The sequence below is a fragment of the Desmodus rotundus genome, chromosome 2 (genome assembly GCF_022682495.2).
Source record: "Desmodus rotundus isolate HL8 chromosome 2, HLdesRot8A.1, whole genome shotgun sequence".
In the NCBI taxonomy this organism is placed as follows: domain Eukaryota; kingdom Metazoa; phylum Chordata; class Mammalia; order Chiroptera; family Phyllostomidae; genus Desmodus; species Desmodus rotundus.
This window is the reverse complement of record NC_071388.1, coordinates 102049504-102069867: the sequence shown is the minus strand read 5'-3', so window position 1 is coordinate 102069867 and position 20364 is coordinate 102049504. Positions and strand designations below refer to the sequence as shown.

Here is a 20364-nt window from a genome sequence, read left to right as displayed (position 1 = left end):
AGGTGGAGAAACTGTTGTTTGGTTTGACTTATCAACTGGCTCTGAGACAGCCCCCAAAGGGGAGCCACAGAAGTGAGGAGAGTGAGGGCTGCTGCCTCAGGCAGAGTTCTCTTGACATTAAATTTATGCCCAATACTTAGTTATGTGGAGAGCTCAACGTATGCTCCACTAAAGAAAAAAGAAATCTGTCTCCCTTGGTGCAGTCCCATCTCCTGCTGACTATTCGGATACAGTTCCCGGTATCGTGACAAAGTGGAGAACGTGACCCTGCGTGTGTACAGACTGGTGTTGGGGCGCCGTGTGCGGCTCTGGCCCTGCGGACAGCGTGCGGGTGGCCAGCCCCTTGCCCGGAGGGCAGGGTGACGGAGGGCTGGCTGCCCTGCGCAGACACTCAGAGTGAGGATGTTTCCATCTGTAGAGATGAAGACTGGGAGCAGGTCTGATGAAAATACGAATTCTTAAAGGTCAAGAACCTTGTGGATATGTTTCTGAAATATAGAAGCACTTGAAGCCAATGATGCCTCTTAACATTTTGAAAATGTTAGTATTTAAAGAGAAGTACAGGCATACCCCTGGGTATTTGTTTATTTGGGGGGAGAGAATGGTATGTCGAGTTTCTCAAGTGCATACTTAACCTCAAAGTAATGACCCCTGACTCTGGTGAAGGCGTCAGCTGTGCAGTGACTGGGTTTTTCCATTATGCATGTTGAGCGTCTCTTTTGCCTCCCCCCCCCTTGCTCTGCTCCCCAGACCTCATCATAATAGACGTTTGCTGAGTGAAACGGAACACTTCGCCAGCCTTCTGGCAGACTAGCCAAAAAACAAGCCTCAGCATAACATGAGCGACTTAACCAAGGCAAAATTACTGTTCAAGGATAAGCCTGGAAAAAAAGAAAAGAAGCATTTTCTTGCCTTTAAGCAGGATTTTTTAATTTTGTTTTTCATTTTTAATTCAGATGTCATTCATGTACCGTAACATTCACCCTTTTAAAGTGCACGCTGGTGGCACGCGTCATGTTTGCAGAGCTGCACCACCACCACCTCTGCTGACTCTGACAGCCTCTTCCTCGCTCCTGAAAGGAGCCCTGCGCCAGGCGCTCCGGTCCTGTCGCTCTGCCTCCCCCTCCCCACCGCCCTCAGCCTCTGACTGCCGCCCGTCTGTTTCCTGACTCTGCGGTTTACTTAGCTTGGACCTTTCATTTAAATCATATAAGATGTGGCCTTTCATGTTTGGCTTCTTTCACTTTGTAAAATATTTTCAAGATTCACCCATGTTATAGTATATAACAGGACTTCCTTTTTATGGCCAAATAATATTCCACTGTATAGAAATAGATGTACCACATTTTAGTTATGAACATTTGGGATGTTTCCACTTGGGGACTGTCATGACTAGTGCTGCTGTGGACGTCCGAGTACGAGCTTTTGTGTTGACATATGTTTTCAATAATCTTGAGTATACAGCTAGGAGTAGTGCTGGGTCATGTGGTTATTCTGTGTTTAACTTTTTGAGGAATTGCCAAACTTTAAGCAGGATTTTGTATAAACATAGGATCATAGTTTCCATTTTGTTTTCAATCCTGAAAATGTCAGGATAACAATCTTAAAAAAGCCTTAAGGAGGGACATAAAATCCTTAAGAAAGGACATAAACTTTAGAATAAAGTTCATTGAAATGGTAAAAACCTAGAGGTGGAGCAATTAGAAAGGGTTTACTTCAGTCATTGTTTGCCTGACTCTGTTAGCCTCTTAAAAAAGTGATCCTTGAGTGGTAGTTTTTTTTTAATTTAATACTTTTTATTTTGAAGTAATTTTAGATTCATAAGTTTCAGAAGTAGTAGAGAGTTCCTATACGCCCTTCTCAGCTTTTCCCAGTGATGACACATCCCATAACCAGAGCGTGTCGTCCCCGCCAGAAGGCCGCCCTGGCGCCACACTTTCCCGAGCGGCGGGGGTGGGGGGCGCTTTCAGTGGGGGGCTCCGCCAGCGCCGCTCTGTGCTGCCTCGTAGACGCCGGTACCTGACTGAGGTGTGGCTCTGCCGCCCAGACTGATGGTGCACACACGTAAAAAACGGCTTTGCTGGGAGGATAAGAGGTTTGCTGTAGACTGAATGTTTGTGTTCCCCAAAACCATAAGTTGAAATCCTAACCCCCACTCCCACGGCATTCGGAGGTAGGGCCTCGAGAGGTGACTAGGTCATGAAGGTAGAGCCCTAATGAATGAGGTTAGCGCTATAATAAAAAACAAGGCTGCTGCGTGGAATAGGGCGGGGGTGGGGGGGGCGGGGGGCTTTCTGCCTCCTGAGGACATAGCAAGAAGTGGACAGTCTGTAACTGCAGAGGGTTCTCCCCAGAACTCAGTCGTGCCGGCACTAACGTCCAGCCTTCATCAGTGTAAGGACCGAATTTCTGTTGTGTAGAAGCCGCCCAATCTATGGTGCCTGCTACAGCAGCTCGAACTGCCCCAGACAGGGTTATTTTCAAGGAAACTAGGAATGCTGAGCCCTAATGCTTGGGGGCAGACACTGTGGAGGCCAGCCAAGCCCCATCTGCCAGGAGTCAGGGTTCGGGGGTGGAGAGTGGGCTGTGGGGCAGCATAGCAGGCTTGCCCTAGACCAGGGAGGCCACTCTTGGGTTCTGGGTCTGGGTGGGATTGTGGGGAGCTCTTAGCTTCTGCTGCAAGTGGACGGAAGAGCTGGAGTGTGCACTAGTGCCCTGATTCCCTGCTCAGCCGCAGTCCTGCTGTAACAGAGCTGTATTTTATGTTTCCATTCTGTCAGTTTCTGGTAACTCTGGGGCATCAAAAACTGTGTTTGAGGACGGCAAGAGGCTTTATCTTTTGAGGTACTACTTTGTCTTAACATTTGAAAAAATAATCAGTCTTAAAAAACCGAAAAGTTCTTGCTGGAGATCTCTACTGTCACTTTCCAGAAATGTCTGTCATCGCGTGCATGTCCCCAAGGAAGGAACTTCTCATTTTTTATTGAGGGGAGGGCAGAGAGAAGAAAGCTTTAAAAAAAATCCATTTCAGGTGGAGTGCAAGTCAATACCTGATTATGGTGGGGGAACCCCCGGTAAGAACGGAGCAGTGGCAGGAATTCTGTGAAAGCGCAGTGGGAGGCGGGTGCTTTGGAAACAGGAAGAGCAGACGGACACCAGAGGGGCTGCTTGCCAGGAGTAGTTTCATCCTCACAGGTGCAAGGTGACCAGCTTTTCTTTGGATTTTGCTTTATCCTATTTCTCTGATCCTGCTGCTGGCCCCGAGGCGGGAATTATGTGGAATGTCCCCAGAGAAAAGGGGTGCAGCCACCCAGGGAGATCAGCCTGTAGGGGCTTATGTGGAGAAGAGAGAGGAGGGGGCTTATGGGCAGGGATGGTGTCACCAGAGACAGGCCCAGACCCCAGCACCCACAGCGAAGGTGAGACGGCCTCTGCACCTGCTGGACACAGGGCAGGTGGTGACTGGTTTAAAGCCTCAGGTGGCGCAGGACTAGGGGCTGGATGTCTTTTGGTGCGTGGGCTCTGGACACGCACCCTGAGATCGTAAATGTGCCCCAGACCTTTTTTCAGCAGAGAGGCACCTCGCATGCAGCCACGGCTCCCCCGCCAGTGGCGGCCGCCCTTGGTGGGCAGTCGGTGCATCACAGCTTAACTCCCACACTGAGAAAGGGTCCAGGAATGTTGCCCCCTCCAAAATCTGCTGACTGGACATTCCATCGCTGCCAGGCCCACGGGGGAGTTTGTAGCATTTAAAATCAGGCTTGGTTGAGGTAGCATTAAACCCTCGTTCTGAACATCAGTGCTGTTACTCCCTTTCTGGGAAACTGGAGACATACTCCTTTTAACATTTGCAGCCTCTTTGTCGTGTGGGTGCACATGCTTCCTTACTGATCAGTTTCCCTTAGAAATGATTTCTCACCTCAGAATAGATGCCCTCTTGGCATACAGGGAAACTATACATCGTATCTTGTTTCTCTTTGCCTGCCTTCATATCTGGGAAGTTTGCAGTTAAATTTAATGCATAAGGCCGTAGCCCTTCACAGTCAAGTTTCTGGCAGAATTCTCTGTCTCTTTTTATCCCCACAGGAAATTGCTCTAATAATTGACTCTGGAGGAACCGAGGCCGCAGTTTTCCTTGTGTAGAAGCATTTGTATGGTGTTTGTATACATTGTCTCTTTTAATCACTGCAGTAATTAACATCCTGCCATTTTACTAATCCATAAACTGAGCTGCAAGTTTAAAGAAGCCTGGGGTCCCTGAGTCCTTGGTGACAAGGTCTGGATTCCAACCTAGCTCCCCTCTCCAAGGCCAGTGTCCCTTTCCCTCCCATGGGTGGCTCCCTGAGTCCAAACCAGTTCCCCATTTCCTGGTCGTAAATCACACATCTTTAATTACCATAATCCACAGAAAGGTGGAAGTGGGGTCCTGAATAAAAGAAGGCGAAGCTGGGAACTTGGGGGGAAGGTCACAAGTGACAGAAAATGCAGAAGACCCTGCAGAAAGGTCATAGGATTGGAGACAGGGAAAATGATTCCAGGCTCTGGCCATTTGGGGTCTGTGGTCTGTCATGGTAAGGCCTAGGAGGGTCTCCCTCTCCCGAAGTCTCCTTCCCTCCCCTTCCCCCACTGTGATGTGGCCCCTTGGCTGGGAAGGTCCCTACTCTGTCTGCCTGATGAGAACCAGAGACAGACATTGCAGCGTTTTGAAACGCATTCTGGAAGAAATCTCAAACACTCCTCCATTTAGTCAGACTCTGATGGTTTTGTAAAAATAGGCTTATACGAACAGGCAACCGAAACTACAGTACATCAGTTTTCAGGCGGCTAGAACAGTTTGATAACTAGCTGGAGGCAAGAAATGGGTGCTGTGGCACAAGCATGGGGGCTGGGCTTTAAGAACTGTCTGTGTCCTGTCCCGCCCCACTGCCTTGCTCTCTCTCTTCCCTGCCTCACTCATGTCTGTGCCCTTCTTTTGTTGATTTCATCCCCATTTTCTATGTCACATACACCTGTATAATCTCTTCCTGGCCACATTCCCACTGTGGCTGGGCCTTCCTCTGGAGTTGGTGTGTGGTCAGTGGGCTACTCTCACCCACTTTGTGCCCATGGAATTGTCTGGTTCACTGTCCGCCAATGACCCAAGTGCCGTTTTTCCTGAGGAAACAGAACACCACTGAAGAGACTGGTTGTTAAAGAGTTTTCTTTAAAATGCTGAGCCAGTTGTTTGGATGGAGAACCCAGAGGTCCGTCCTTGGCACTCATATTCCCTTCTGTCACTCTGCTTCCAAGAAAAACATATTTCTTCAGAGGCACACAGTCTAGAGAAAAGTGAGTGGTGGACCAGCTTTGGAAGTGAAATCCATCCCTTCAGCCCCCGCAAGTTGGACGACCTGTAACATGCATGGCCTCTCTGTTGGCACAGGTGACAAGACTACCTTCCAGCTGCAGGTTCGACAGGTGGAGGATTATCCTGTGGACTTGTACTACCTGATGGACCTCTCCCTGTCCATGAAGGATGACTTGGACAACATACGCAGCCTGGGCACCAAGCTTGCTGAGGAGATGAGGAAGCTCACCAGCAACTTCCGATTGGGGTTTGGCTCTTTTGTAGACAAGAACATCTCTCCTTTCTCCTACACAGCACCGAGGTACCAGACCAACCCATGCATTGGGTAAGTGACCAGCTTTCCTCTGTTGGATCTTTAGAGATGGGGGAATGGAGTGACGGGAGAACTTAGCTCAAAGAAAGGACTGCAGAGGGGGCATATTTAGGAGGGTGAACCAGTCCGAGGTGTTACCTTGATTAATGATCACCCAGTTCTCTTCCCACTCTGGGTGAAGAAAGGAACTGTCACAAGGTTGCATAAAGATGTGAGGATCATAGTTCACCTCTTTTCCTGACTGCCTGACGTGGGACTCCGCTGCATTAATAGGTTTTAGAAAATGTCCTCCGGAAGTGATGAGCCCAGGTGATCACAGAGGGAGCAAAGAGGAACAACTTAAACTTGCTCCTTGTTTGAAGTGACTGAGGAGCTGAGGATAAATGAATTCAGAGTCTATCCCTATTGTTTATAAAAATAACTACAACTCACCTTGACAAAACAAAATGAAAACCTGTGTTTTAAAGGTATGATTTTTTCCCAACATAAATTCTTGAAGGAGGAAGTATTTGACACATTGTTAGAGAACAGGAGTTTCTGACTGCTACAACAAACAAATCCGAAAGTGTGCAATGGCTCAGACTTGATGGAAGCTTATTCCTGCTCACCCGAGTGCGTGTGGGTCTCCTGATCAGTGCGCGCCTCTCCTCCAAGCAAGTCTCAGGGCCCAGACTCCACCGTCTTCCGCATGTGCCACGTGTGGCTTCTAAGGTCATAATGTCTGGAGGTTGCTCACAGGAGGATCTCACGGGCCAGGACAGAGAGGCCTTGGCCTCTTCTAGTCTACATTCTAGTCTAAAGAACTGTGTTCCAGCAAGGAGGCTGGAGACTGGTTTAGCTGTGCCCAGGAAGATGTGGAAGCAGGCTTGGTGCTCAGGTCTCTGCCGTAGAGCATGTGTGGGGTGGGGATGGGGTAGAGGATCACGCGTCTTCCAACTCCCTAGCACAACCTCTGCGAGATTGGTTTGTTTTTACAGCCTTTCAGTTGTTTCTTTAAATGACAGGATTGTGCACTGTGACTACAATGAGTGGTAACTCCCAGCTTCTGGCCTCATCTCCACATTCAGCTTTATTTAGGGAGGCCTTGCGATGCCGCTGGACAAGGGATAGCTAAGATTTAAGTTCTTACAAGATGAAGCACCATGCTAAATACTTTACATGGGTTATTTTATTTAATCTCATAATCTTTTGAGGTCTTTAAGGTAGATGTGTGCCATATTTTAAAGATGAGGAAACTGAGGCTTAGAGAGAATAAATAACTTACTTACCTAAGATTACACAAAAAGTAAGGGGTTCACCTGGGATCTGAATCAAGACAAACAACTTCCAGCCCTGGCCAGGTGTCTCAGTTGGTTGGAGCATTGTCCCATATACCAAAAGTTGCGGGTTCAATTCCCAGTCAGGGCACGTACTGTGGCTGTGGGTTTAATCTCCTGTCAGGGTGTGTACAGGAGGCAGCCGATCAATATTTCTCTCCCACATCGATGTTTCTCTCTCTCTCTCTCTCTCTGTAATCAATAACATATCCTCAGGTAAGGATTAAGGAAAAAAAGGGCAAACAACTTCCAGAATCTGCATATCCATTAATATAACGCTTATTTTCCCCCATCCAAGTCACACGATAGCACACGGACTTTTCCTACATGTGCTGTAAGTAGTAATACCCATTCCTAAACCACCACAGCCCTCTGGATGCTTCTCTAGCTGGAGTCAGGTTAGGCTGCGCTGCAGGAACAGACAAGCCGCAGATCTCAGTGTCTTAACACAGTGAGAGTTCCTTTCTTGTTCATGCAGAATCCAGTGAGGGTTGAACTGTTTTCCACTGCAGCTCTCCTGCAAGCGGTGACTCGGCGATCAGGCTCTTTCCATCTTGTGAGATGCTTTTTGATTGTTGATGTCATTGGCTGCCCCTAGGTGAATAGTGCTGCGTAAGCCCCTGAGCCTGTCCAGCACCCCAATTCATCTTTGGCAGCCTCAACAGCCCCCAGCTCTGGGTCGGACTGCTGGTGGTGTACATTCTTCTGAATCCTCCCTGATTTTTCTGTACACTCTTGGATGTTAACATAGATCTTCCCCCAGGGGTTGGGAATTAACATAATGGTAGAAAAAAAAACTAAGATAAGAAGAATTTTAAGTGCAAATGAGAGTCTGAGTTCCTTAATCACAAAGAAGCACCAGGTGTCATCATTTGCTGAGTTTAGCTTCCTCCTGGCTGCAGGTGGCTGTTGGCATTATTACCTTGGTCCTGTCTCCAAGTCCCTTCTCTGCGGAGTCCCACTGCCAAATGTCCTATCGTTGGAGGAGTTCTGCTGCTTACCAGGAGCACCAGCATCTTAACCAAAACTTTTTTTTAATTCATCTGGAATAGTGATTCTGCTTCTTTTCACCTCTGCCCTCTGATTGAGCCCTGTCTCCAGACAGACAGGTGTGGCTCCACTTTGCCTCTTCTGTGCACCACCCAGTAACTGCGAGGCGCCACACTGGGAGCTGGCAGAGGGTGAAGGACGGGCTCTGGGCACTCTGCATCTGAATTCAGGTTATTACATACTCCTTATTCAGAGCCCCTTTTCTAAGCCCTGGAAGGCAGAGCCAGTTGCAGACAGTAAAAGTCTTGACAGTGAGTACAAGGCACACTGAAAAGCTGATTGTAAGACAGGAAATACAGTGAAGAACGGGAGTTTTGAAGGAAAGCTCACATCTGAGTTATGCAGATCTGGCTTTTGCAAGCCGGGCAACATATGGGGGAGTCCCTCTTTGGCTCGCTGAGCAGGCTGAGATTCTCTCCCACATCTGAGCAGCGGAACACATGCGGTGTCCTGGGTGTCCTTGGAGATGCCCCACTCCCCGTGGGGAAAACAGCTCGCTATGGGACGTAATCTGGCTGCTGCCATGCCTGATCCAGCCCGTACATATGTTTACCTGCCTTTCTGAGTTTTAATGTCAGTGTGAACTAGTTACCAACATTACAAAAAGTAACCATGAATACCCAGGGTTCCTGGGTTTTCTTGAAACACTGGATGGTCTAGTAAAGCTGGACTTACTCCACTTATGTGGCTGTCACAGTCCCTACCACTCCTTCTTGTATCACAGCTGGCCTGCTTCACTGGTTTGGGTTTCATGTCTGGCTGGTAGATGTTGTGATTCTTATCTATTCTTTTTCTTCAGCAAACGTGCAGAGAAAAATCGCTGGGTTTTCCTCAAGCGGCAATGGCATCTTCAGTTAGGTTTTTCTCCCCTGTGGTGGTGGGAGCAGCAGAAGCAGCCCCCAGGAAGTTTGGGGGCTGGGGGAGTCAGGGCAGGTGGTGACTTAACCACCTGTGCAGGACCTCTCAGGGACAAGGGGGCCAGTTTTTCATGGGGCTTTCCTGAAATTTGTCCCTCTTCCTTCTGCTCAGATGTTTCTGCCAAAGACTCTAAATTCTAGACTCGTTTCTTTCCATCTTAGAAATGTCAAAACTGCAGTAAAGCAGTACCAGGGCTGCTGTGGGAGAAAAAAGATACAGAGTAATTTAATCATCCGATTAAAGAACTGTTCAGTGCTCTTCTGAGTTGGACAAATAGTATCACTGGGAAGAGTGAATGGTTAACCCGGTGTGGCGTTTGTGGTTCTGAACTCTTGTTAGCGGTATTGGCCTCCGGTCGGAGCACATGTTCTACCTCGTCTGTACGTGGGCTCTAAAGAAGCCCGACTCAGAGACAGAAGAGTGGTGGTTGCCAGGGGGTGGGGGAGGGGGTTGGGGGGATGTCGGTCAGAGGGCACCAGCTTCCAGTTTTAAATGAACGTGTTCTGGGGATCTGACGTATAGCCTGGGATTGAGAGTTAACAAAACTGCACTTGCAATGCATACTTGCATCTTTGAAAGTTGCTAGGAGAGTCGATCTTAAATGTTCTTGTTGTATCCCGTACGCAAGCAGAAAATCAAATGGAGACGTGTGGAGTGCACTTAGATGGTACTTTATTTTTACCTGCGCAGGGGCGAACTCCCAGGGTGCCCGTTAAGGCTGCAAAGGGGAGTCGCGCCAAACGCTTACAGGCTAGCTCTTTTATACGCGCGAAACAAGCAAGGAAGCAAGCTACAAAAGCGGGGGTTGCTGTTATCTCTGCATAGCTCTTGGTCCTGGAGGGACATTAACCAGATGTTAAAATCTTCTTTCGAACCCCTGTCTCCTGTGATAAGAACCATCTGTCTTACCTAATTGGTACCCTCAGTTCAACCTAAGATGCGACTGGTGCCTCAAATTTTATGGCCCACCAACTAGTTGGCTATAGCTCAGGATGAGCCCTCAAATCCCTGCAAATCATGACTGACAATGTTGTTTCTCTTCCCCATCCATTCTCTTCCCCATTTGCTTTAAGAGGTTTTCTGCTTAGCAATGCTTATAATTGCCTAGCCCTCTTTCCTAGCTCTCAACATTCTCACCATACACACAGAAAATGGCAGTACTTGGTCTGCTTGTTCCGTCAGAGATGCACCCTTATTTTTGAAAATTCTCAGACGTTCTCTCTTCAGTTCCTCTCTCCTGTTCTTCCCATTTTCTTCCTAACACTGCCAGGTGTTGGTGCTTCTCATTGTAACTTTGTTTTTAAATGTTTTCCCATAATTTCTTCCTCTTCCCCCCACCCCCAAACTGCGTAAGAAGTTTCTTCCAGTTCAGCATTTTGTTCTTCAGTCGCTTAGTTCATACACTGGAGCTCCGTCTTGGCGTTTTGGTGACTGTGTTTTTGATCTGGTTCTTTGTCAGACTCTGTTTTTCATACTCCCCCCCCCCCCCCATAATACCCTGTTCTGGGTGTTGGTATTTATTCCTTCCTCTCCTGCAGTGTTTTACGTTTCCTTGTTTTTCTGGTGCTTCAGGTCATTCTGTCATCTCTGCCTCTTGAGCTGAGGAGCCCTCAGTTTGTTGAACTTGGTGGCGCCCCTTCAGGGCGGCTTGTCTCACGTGGGGTCCCTAACTTTTCTCGTGCTCCAGGTGTGCTGGCCGCCCCGCAGGGGGTTGATGTTTGCTGCTGCCAGGGTCCTCCAAGTGTGTGGGACTAGTTTTCCTGTTCATTTCTTGGTTGGGGGTTCTTTCACCATAAAAGTAGTGAATTCTGACTTGTTCGGGCCTGGAACTGCAACCTTTATGGGTGATAATCTAGCTTTTGGCCCAGAGTGGATATTCCCTCCTTCCCAGGCCAGTGGCTGGAATTTTTCTGCTTTTGATTTAAGTGACGAGGTAACTCTTCATCACACTCTGCTTTCCTAGCCCACGCTTGGCCTTCCACAGACCCGAGGCTCTCGTGACCCTGTTAGGGCCCTGCCCATGGGGAGCCTCTGGCGTGAGCCCCTGCTTACCTCCCACCTTGACTCTCCCGTCCATTCATTTGTTGGATGGTTTCCTCTTCATTTCTGATGCCTGAGAGTTCCCTGCTGGGCTTCGAGTCTTGGCTACATACTAACATTGAAAAAAATTGGACTTTATCCAGCGGTTCTGTATGATTTGAGCAAGAGAGGAGCTCTTTCCCAGTCAGCTCGATGACCCCACGAGGTTGTCCTGAAGCGTTACATTGGTTCCTAGATTTGCCCAGATCTAGCGTCTTCAAATTAGGTTCACTTTTTATACACACACGCTCCCCAGGTTCTGTAGGCACATACATTTTATTTGTCTTCCTGGTCATAATCTTTAATTTGGTAACTCCCTGTACATGGCCCTCCACTGGGGCCCTGGGGCACAGACACAGGGTGGGGGCAGAGGGCTTCCTGGCCTGAGCCCCCCAAATACCTAGATCTTCAGGTCACTCAGCTGTGCCAGGGGTACCATTAAATTGGACACAGGTGACATTGTATTCTAGTGATGACAGAGACATTCAACAGCGGCTGATTTTCTCTTGCTAGGAGGTGACTAATTTGGTTGTAATAAATTTTCAGTAATGAAGGCTTTTCTCTGGCAAACATGCTTTGTAATTCTGCTGACTTAATAGTATCCCTCCGCAGCCCAGGCTTATCTCCAGGTGACCCTTGTAGGCAGCAGCACAGGTTGGGACTGTGCAGGTCCGCGCGCACGCGGAGTCTTTTCAGTGAATCTGCGGTACTGTCAATGCGTTTGCCTTCCTTACGATTTTCTTCTTGATGTTTTCTTTTCTCTAGCTCCCTTTTTTGTAAGAATACAGAATGTAATACATACAACATGTGAAATATGTGTTTACGTTGTTGGTGAGGCTTCCAGTCAGTGGTAGGCTATTAGTAGGTAAGTTTTGGGGAAGCAAAAATTATGTGCACGTTTTCACCTGCACGGGTCAACTATGCTTATTGCTGTTTGCAAGGATGAAAGAGAAAAGGTAAAAATGCTGAGTTAATTTATCTGAACTTTTCAGTTTTTCTGGTTTTCTCCTTGAACAGCTATTGCTATTCTGCTGTGCTCCTCCCTTTCCTCACCAACTTGATTAACCACGACAGTCAGCACATACCCGAAGTCCTAGGTCACAGACTAGAACAACACAGAAGGGAGTAGCTGCTTAGAGGAAGAGAGAGGGGGAAGCGAGAGTTTGTGTTTATTTCCTCCCGGGCCTGTTTGTCACAGAACGCCAGATGGGACCTCAGCTCAGTCCTTCCGGATGGCAGAGTAATTTCCATGGCCCTGCTCTTTACGACAAAATGAGACAGGGATGAAAAGTCAGGGCAGCCCCAGGCACAGGTTACAGGAATCTGACCTGTCCAAGCACAAGGTGCAGGTGAAGATTTGGGGGTAGGAGGAGGGGGCACGGGAAAAGGGACCGGCAAGCAGGGAAAGCCTCTAGGCACTGCCCCTGTCTGGAGAGAAGTGGGGGCACAGTGTCGGTGGGGTCGACTCTGCCCGGAGCCAGCTGGTTGCTCGTGGCTGGTGGATGGAGCAGCCTCCCAGAAAGCTCAGAATTGCCTCTGGAGGGGAGCCTGCCCAGACCTGCCCTGGCAGTGGCTTCTTGGTGGCAGTTAGGCAGCACCCTGAGCAGTTGCTAAGCCCGTTCCCCTTCCTGCGTGCAGGCTTTGCGTTGAGGTATGAAGGCTTCCCCCCAGGCCTCCCTGTTAATGTTTGTTTTTCGTCTTCTGTTCTGAAAGAGAGGCTTCTGGCCCAGCCTGGCTTCCCAGCTTCTTCTTAGCCCATTCTTGCCCTTACTCCCTGCACCGCAGCCCCAGTGGCCTTCCCCTGTCCTTGGGTTCTCCACACTCCCTCCTGCCTCAGGGCTCTTGCATGCACTCTTCTCTCTGGGCCGGATGCTCTTCCCTTCCCCTTCCCCTTTTACCAGGTGAACCCATTTGTGAGACAACGTAAGGCCTCCCCTCCTATTTCATTGGCTGTATATAAATATGAAACTCCTAGAACTGTAACTGGGATCTAACTTCTCCCAGGAATGGGCCACTTGGGACCTCTTCTCCAGACTCGAGGTGCGATTGCCCGATATTTAACTGTATTGTGCATTAACCTACTGTTAAGAGGCAGCACTTCCCTCCTTCCATATTTCCAGATAGAATTCTCAATTTGGAAATGGTTGGTTTCTAAATGATATTTATTGCACCTAGGAAAGCTGATAGTTTATTGTTGCGCTATTGATAAATGAATAAAGTAGCAAAAAGAACATCTTCATTCCTGCTGCATTTAGCACTGGCTCATGTGCCAGGCTGCCCTGGTGGTCTCCGAGTGGGTTGCCGTGAAGGGGTGATATGATCCTTTGTCCCATGGCAGCAGCGGAGTCGGAGAAGCTGGTTTCACAGAGTAACTGCTCACATTGCCTTCACCCGATGTTGCCCACCTTCCTCGGCCTTCCTGCTGTGCTATGCTGCCTAGTCCTTGGAGCCTGAACCACTGGTCCCTTGCCCATGATGACTTCCTCTGGACCTAGTAGCCTACTGTTATCTCTGCTTCCTCTTAACCATTTCTCCTGTTCATTCACTTACAACCTGGCTGTCTTGCCTGCAATTTAGAGCTTGATGTTGTTACTATGCCATTTCTCTTTGTTCTCCCCACTGTGCTGGCCTCAGGGGCACATAGTAGGTGCTGGGTAAATAATCAAGAGTACTTGGTTGTTTAAATTTAGAGACAGTGATGGAAAAGTGACTCTTCTTTTCTTTCCCTCTAGTTACAAGCTATTCCCAAACTGCGTCCCATCCTTTGGGTTCCGCCACCTGCTGCCACTCACAGACAGAGTTGACAGCTTCAATGAGGAAGTTCGGAAACAAAGGGTGTCCCGGAACCGCGATGCCCCCGAGGGGGGCTTTGACGCAGTGCTCCAGGCAGCTGTCTGCAAGGTAACTTTCCTCTCTGGTCCTGTCCCTACGTGGGAGGTCAAGGAAGAGAGTGTCAGGGTGGGCGTTCACATGGCCTGCAGGAGATGGCAGCTTTTGAGCTGTCCCAGCATGTGGCTTCCCATCCACTCTTACATCAGAGGGTGAGCTCAGAGGACCCTTGGGGAAATACCCCCAGCAGTCAGATCAGCCCGAGCTCAGGGAGGGACCCGGGCTGATGTGTATCTCGGCATCAGGGTGTGGCTGTGCGCGGAGGGATGTTGTCTGTGCCAGGGGACAGCTGTTCTGTGTTTATACATTTGGCTTTTTTCTTTCTGTCTGTTCAGGGAGAAAAAAATAAAGGTCAAGCCAAATGCATGGAAGCTCATAGAGCTTTCTGCCCCAATTTTGGAATATCTTCAGTACTGTTCTGTTAGGGAATCCAGCTGAAAAGGAGAATTGCATGCCGTCTTTGGTTGCATTTCGATTTGTTTTTTCTCCTGCTTCTCTGTGATATATGAATGCAGAGGGAGGGTGGAGACTTAGGTCAGAAATGAACTCATGCTTTGAGAGGTTCCAATCTCAGCAAACTATATCATTGGAATGTTGGTAATAACTCATTCTTAAATAATTTTCTGCTGTCCAAACAACCCAATAGCAACAACTAAACATAAAAATCATTCTGAATTTGCTATCTCAATGCACACTTTTGAAATTTTTCCATAGTGGTCATCGTAAAGCATGTGTAGCTGGCAGTGCTTTCTGGAAACTTCAGGCAGGCTTGGCCGCAGGGCGGAGGTTGGGACTGTTGTGTTTGTGGAGGGCCGGGGGAGGCGATTAGGACTCAGTGTGGAGAAAGTGCTTATAAGCAGCTGCTGTTCTTTACTGGGTGATAAGCACTGAGCTGTCCACTTACATGTTTCTGACCCTGCAGAGCCTGTGTTCGGCGTATCTCGTTCTCTCTTCTCCTCCACTCAGTCCTGGACAGGGTGATAAGAGAGCCACGGTTGCCCTTTCTGAAATTAAAAAAATTGAAATGGTAGAGAATGGTAAAAGAGGAGTGGAAAAAGTGAAGAAAGCTCGGTCTCCTGCACTCCTCTTCTTGGTCCCCTTGCCCACCATGCTGGAGAGGAAGGTCTCCCAGGGGCTCTACACTCAGGGCGGCTACAGACTGGCCCCTTCCCAGCTGCTGGCCAGAGCCGGATGGTTTGATTCAGAGGTCCCTGATGCTTTGTAGCATCCAAGAAAGCCAGACGGAACACAGTGAGAATGTGTTCAGCTCTTAATTTTTCAAGTGTAGTGCATAAATTTGCTTCAGAAAGAAACGTGGGATTTTGACTGGCATTCAGATATTGACAGACATTCTGCAAAATTCCACTCCTTGGCAGGGAAGAACAGTGCAGAAGGCATAGGATACCTCTCTCCCCCATCTTCAGAGTTTTGTGGGTTTTCTTTTTTGAGGGAAGAAAGTACCTTTAAGCCTTAGGGCACAGGTGGCAAACACAAGGTCTGCGGGCTGAATCCGGCCCTCCACCTTGTTTTATCCGGCCAGGCACCTTGTTTCTACCCGGCGGCAGGCCGAGCTCCTTGCCCCTAGTTAAGGAGTAGTTACATTTATACAGTCCTAAAATTACATTCGGCCCTTTGAAGGCAACCACGAGGCCGATGTGGCCTCCAGTGAAGATGAGTTTGACACCCCTGCCTTAGGGGGAAGAACCCAGTGACAAGCCTAAGCAACGTCCATGTTAACTGTTTAATTGCATTCATTGGAATAGCATGACTGAATCCTGAAAGCACAATGGTCTTTGAGAAGCCATTGGACTTACTCTTGTGCCTGCAGAACCTTCCTGTGTTGCCCCAGACCCATGAAAATATTCTTCCTTTCGAACACCTAGTATTTCAAGATGGAACATTTCAGAGATTTCTTAAGCTCACTGCCTGGACATACTGCATGCATTGCTGTCGGCTGAGAGGCACTCCCCTGGCATCTTCTTTTATTCCCCACCGTGACCTTTGCAGTAGGGAATGCCTGGGAAGTTAATGATTGTTGGGGATTACGCAGTCTGTGAGCCACCAGCTTCTCTCCTCACCTTTCCTTTTCCTTTGTGCTGTCAGTTTATGTTCGGGTACACAGTAAGCAGTTCTCTTTCTCACTTGAAATCCCTTGTTTATAACAAATGTCATCTTTCCTGGTTCACCACAGCCTTACTTATTTTTAAGATTTTGTTTATTTATTTTGAGAGAGATGAAAAGGGAGAGAGAAAGAGAGAGAGAGAAACATGGATGTATGAGAAAAACTTCACAATCAGTTGCTTCTTGCACACACCCCAACAGGGGACTGGCCCACACCCAGGCATGTGCCTGATCAGGGGTTGGACCAGCGACCTTTTGCTTTGCAGGATGGCGCTCAACCAGCTGAGCCGCACCAGTCAGGGGAGTGTAGCCTTCACTTATGACTGGTTCTTTTTCATGGTTTCCATGGCCTTTTTGATGCTGTTGAGGTTCTCACTAAGTTCATTGAGCACCCTGATAACTCGTGTTCTTCACCGCATCTAGTAGATTGCTGATTTCTATTTTGTTTAGTTCTTTTTTTGAATTTTGATCTGTTCTTTCATTTGGGCCATGTTTCTTTGTTTCCTCATTGTGACAGCCTCCCTGTGTTTGTTTCTGTGTGTTAGGTAGAGCTGCTGTGTCTCACAGGCTTGGTAGAGGGACCTAACGAGTAGGTGTCCTTTGAGGCCCAGTGGTGGCACAGCCTCCCCAATCACCTGAGCTGGGCACTCCAGGTGCACCCCCCCCCCCCCCCCCCCCCCCCCCCGTGTGGGCTCTGCACACTCTCTTGTAGTTGAGCCTTGATTGCTGTTGGCACCACAGTGGGACGGATTTACCCTCAGGCCAGTCAGCTCCAAGGACTGGCTGTGACCTCTGCGGAGGATGAGCTGTGCAGGGGCACAGCCCATGAAGCAGGATTTACTTCAGTGGGGCTCAGGTGCCCGTTGAGTTCACCCCTTGAGTGTGTCGCTTGTGGAGATGATTGGGTGGTGCTTCAGTGTGGTCTGAAGCTGTCCACCAGGTGTGCCAGCTCTGGGGCCTCCTGGGAGGTGTAATCCAACATCAGCCACCTCCTGTGTTCTGCTCAGGGCCACCCAGCATGAGCTATAAGGCAATAATGCAGATGGCTGCTACTTGTGCTGGGCTTGGAGGTGCCTAGGAGAGGCCAGGCTGCAAACCAAAGCAGCTGCCACTAGTGCTGGGCCTGTGGGGCCACCTAGTGAGAGGTACAGGGCATGCCAATGTCAGGTGCTTCTTGTTTGAGAAATTTTTCTGAAAGTTTGAAGCATGAGCTATAGCTTGGTTGGGTCTGCAAGTTGGGTGGGGCAAACAGTGATAGCCAAGTTGATGGAGTCTCAGATATGGCCCCTGCCTGCTGGCTCTGTGGGGATAGGGCTCAGAAAAGGAACAATGGCCTCTGCCAGCACTTCTGTCTGGGAGAAAGCTGCCCCCCTGCCCCAGCACTCACCCTGATGCTGGACAATTCTGTGTCTCCCTACACGACCCTGGTACCTTTCGAGCTGCTGCCTCCAGGCTGGAGCTCAGAGGCAGTGAGTGTGAGAACTCTGAGTAAGGCCCCGTAAACAGAACTGCCTGGGACTCCTGTCTCCATCTCCTTCAGCCTAAATCCCTGCTGGTTTTTACAGCCGGAAGTTATGGAGACTTCTCTTCCCAGCTCTGGAACACTGGCCTGGAGGCCTAGTGTGGGGCTGCGACCCCTCGCTCCTCAGGAGGGACCTCTGCAGTGAAGCTATCCCTCCCAGTTTTTACCTGCCACTCGTGGGTGTGGGACCAGCCCATTCTGCATCTCCACCCCTCCTATCATATCTGTGCAGCTACTTGTTGATGTCATCAGTTATAGGGCTTCCGTTCAGCTAGATTTCAGGAGCTTTGACTGGTGGTGGTTCTGCGGTGTAGTTCTAATTTTGAGTGTTGTGGGAGGAGGTGAATGTGGCGTTTTGTCTACACCACCATCTTAACCCTGTGGCCTGTCTTTAGACAAATAACTGTAGCAGTCATACTTTTAAAGAATATTTAAGGAATTGAATAATTCTTAAGATAAATTAAGAAGGGAGTTGAAAGCAGGTGATTAAACAGTGCAAACAGCATGACCCTATTTTGCAAACAAAAGACAGAAATAATATTGGAAATAAATAGACTGAAGTGATGATAGTTGTCTCCAGTGATAGGACTGTCTGTGGGGTATTTTGTGTGTGTAGTTTAAAAAATTTTGTATTTACCTAAATTTCCACAATGAATATGTGTTTTAAAAATTATGACACTTCAGACATACACAAGTGGAGAGAACAGTGCGGTGCAGCCCCACGCAGCCGTGGCTCGTCTTAGCAAACGCTAGCTCGTGGCCGCTCCTGTTTCCTTTGTGTCCCAGCCACTTCATCTCCCTCTGGTTGAAGCAGATCCCAGATGTAACTCATTTCCATGACATTTCAATTTTTTAAAATAGAATTTATTGGGGTGACATCGGTTCACAAAACCATATAGGCTTCAAGTGTACTACTCAAGCATCATCGGCACACTGCATCGTGCACCCATCGCCCCAAGCAAAGCATCTTTTCGTCCCGGTTTTCCCTTCTTTCTGTTTCTAAAATTTATTTATTTATTTATTTTTAGAGAGAGAGGAAGGGAGGGAGAAAGGGCGAGAAACATAGATGTGTCAGAGAAACACCGGTCAGCTGCCTCTCGAACCACCCCAACTGGGGACTGGGCCCCAGTTTTTAATGATGATAATTAGATTTTTAATTTCAGTGATATATTTTTCAAGTTTTTTTTTTTTTTTTTTTTAAGTCCTAAGCATTCCTTACCTTGTTTACTGACTTGCCTGCCTCCTGATCTGCCCAAATGAAAATCCCTCCACTTAATCCTGCTCACTGACTGTGGAGGAGCTGGCAGGCCTGGAACCTCCGCCATTGCAGAGGAGCCGGCTCAGGCTGGGGCTGGCTGGGCCCGGGCCCCTCCTCTGACCCTGGAGCCCTTGGCGCTGCAGCTGAAGCAGGCCTAGCTCACAGCCCACGGGCGTCTTTGTTCTGGTCTCCTGCTCACCCTGGTTTCCCTGGGATGGACTGTTAGTCATCAACTGTGAGACCCAGGGCGTGGGATGGCATGTTCACATGCCTGAACTTTAACCCTACCTCTGTGGCCTGCTCTGTATTTTTTGCAGAGCCTTTCTTTGCCAACAGAAGGAAACTGACTGTTTCTATTTAAGATTTAGTTTAGCTTAAGGAGCTTGCTTCTGCAAGTGGAAGTTTGGAATGGCTGTCTTTCTCCCAGAAGGTCACATCGCTGTGAAAGGCGGTCTGACAGCGTCCACGGCTCGGCCGTGCCTCTGCTACCCATGCGGGCGTTGCTTTCATTGTGTCAAACCCAGCCGGGTGCAGCGAGGGAGTGGCACTGCCCTAAACTTCATGTCTTTACCTAGAAGCCTATTATTGTACCTGTTTATATGTTTTCTTGGTCAGAATAATAGTTTCTCCCGTTACCACTTTTATGACTTTCTAGAAGTTGATTCTAAGTTGTGTGCCCTTGGCCTGGGGCGATGGGAGCGGTGGCCGAGGAGCAGTGTTCCAAAGTGCCAGTCACCTCTTCACTTTGCTTCCTCCTGACTCGCAGCTTCCTCAAGCCGTCTGCGGCTCTGAGCCGGCTGGGCGCGTCCCGGCTGCTCTTGGGCCTGTGGACTGTTTCCTCCTTTCAAACAGAAAAGAGATCTGTGCGACCCAGAGCACTTCCCTTTTGGCCTCAGCTTCTAGTGCCCTAGCATTTGTCTTCCATATCTTTCAGACAGACTTTCTGTTTTAATCTTGACTCTCACATTTTGCATTGTGTGTTAAAATTTTAAAGCATTATATGCCCTCTCAGAAATAGGTGGATGCTTAAGTGTCAAAGCAAACAAACTAAGTTTACATGCTGAGTGAAACGTCTTGGCAGGGACTGGGTCCTTTCTTCCTTTGCTGGCGAGCGTTCTGATCTGCAGTGGAGACCACAGCCCCAGGGGGCTGGAGGGGCAGCTTAACTCTGGCAAGACTCTCTGCAGGAATACACATTCTGCAGAACCCGGAAACAAAATAATTGCTGCCCTTGCTGACCAGTTGTGCTCCAGATGCTTTGTGCACAGTCCCTCTGATCTACACACAGCCCTTCAGTTGTCCCCAGCTTACAGGCGAGGAAACTGAGCGGCACAGAGATTCATTACACTTACTCTTAGTAAGGGCAGAGCCGGGATTGGAACCAGCTCTGGTTGATTGGAAAGCCCATGCCCTCTCTGTTACCTGGTGCCTGGGCGCTTTGGGAAGTAGCAACAGTGTAGTGCAGAGCGGGGAGTCATGTTGCTCTGCCTCTTCTGCTACAGACTGGCCTGTGGAGGCCAGCTGACCTCTCCAGGTCTCAGAGAGCTCATC

General features: G+C 48.8%; 1 protein-coding gene across 2 annotated transcripts in view; it reads left to right on the top strand.

Annotated features, from left to right (window-relative positions):
• The window catches only part of ITGB5 (integrin subunit beta 5), a 110605-nt gene that overhangs the window by 22814 nt on the left and 67427 nt on the right, over positions 1-20364 (top strand). For both annotated transcript variants that reach the window (XM_024578147.4, XM_053918469.2), the window contains 2 exons: positions 5423-5672; positions 13756-13924. In XM_024578147.4, the coding sequence (XP_024433915.1) occupies positions 5423-5672; positions 13756-13924 (419 nt within the window). The remainder of the gene's footprint in view (positions 1-5422; positions 5673-13755; positions 13925-20364) is intronic.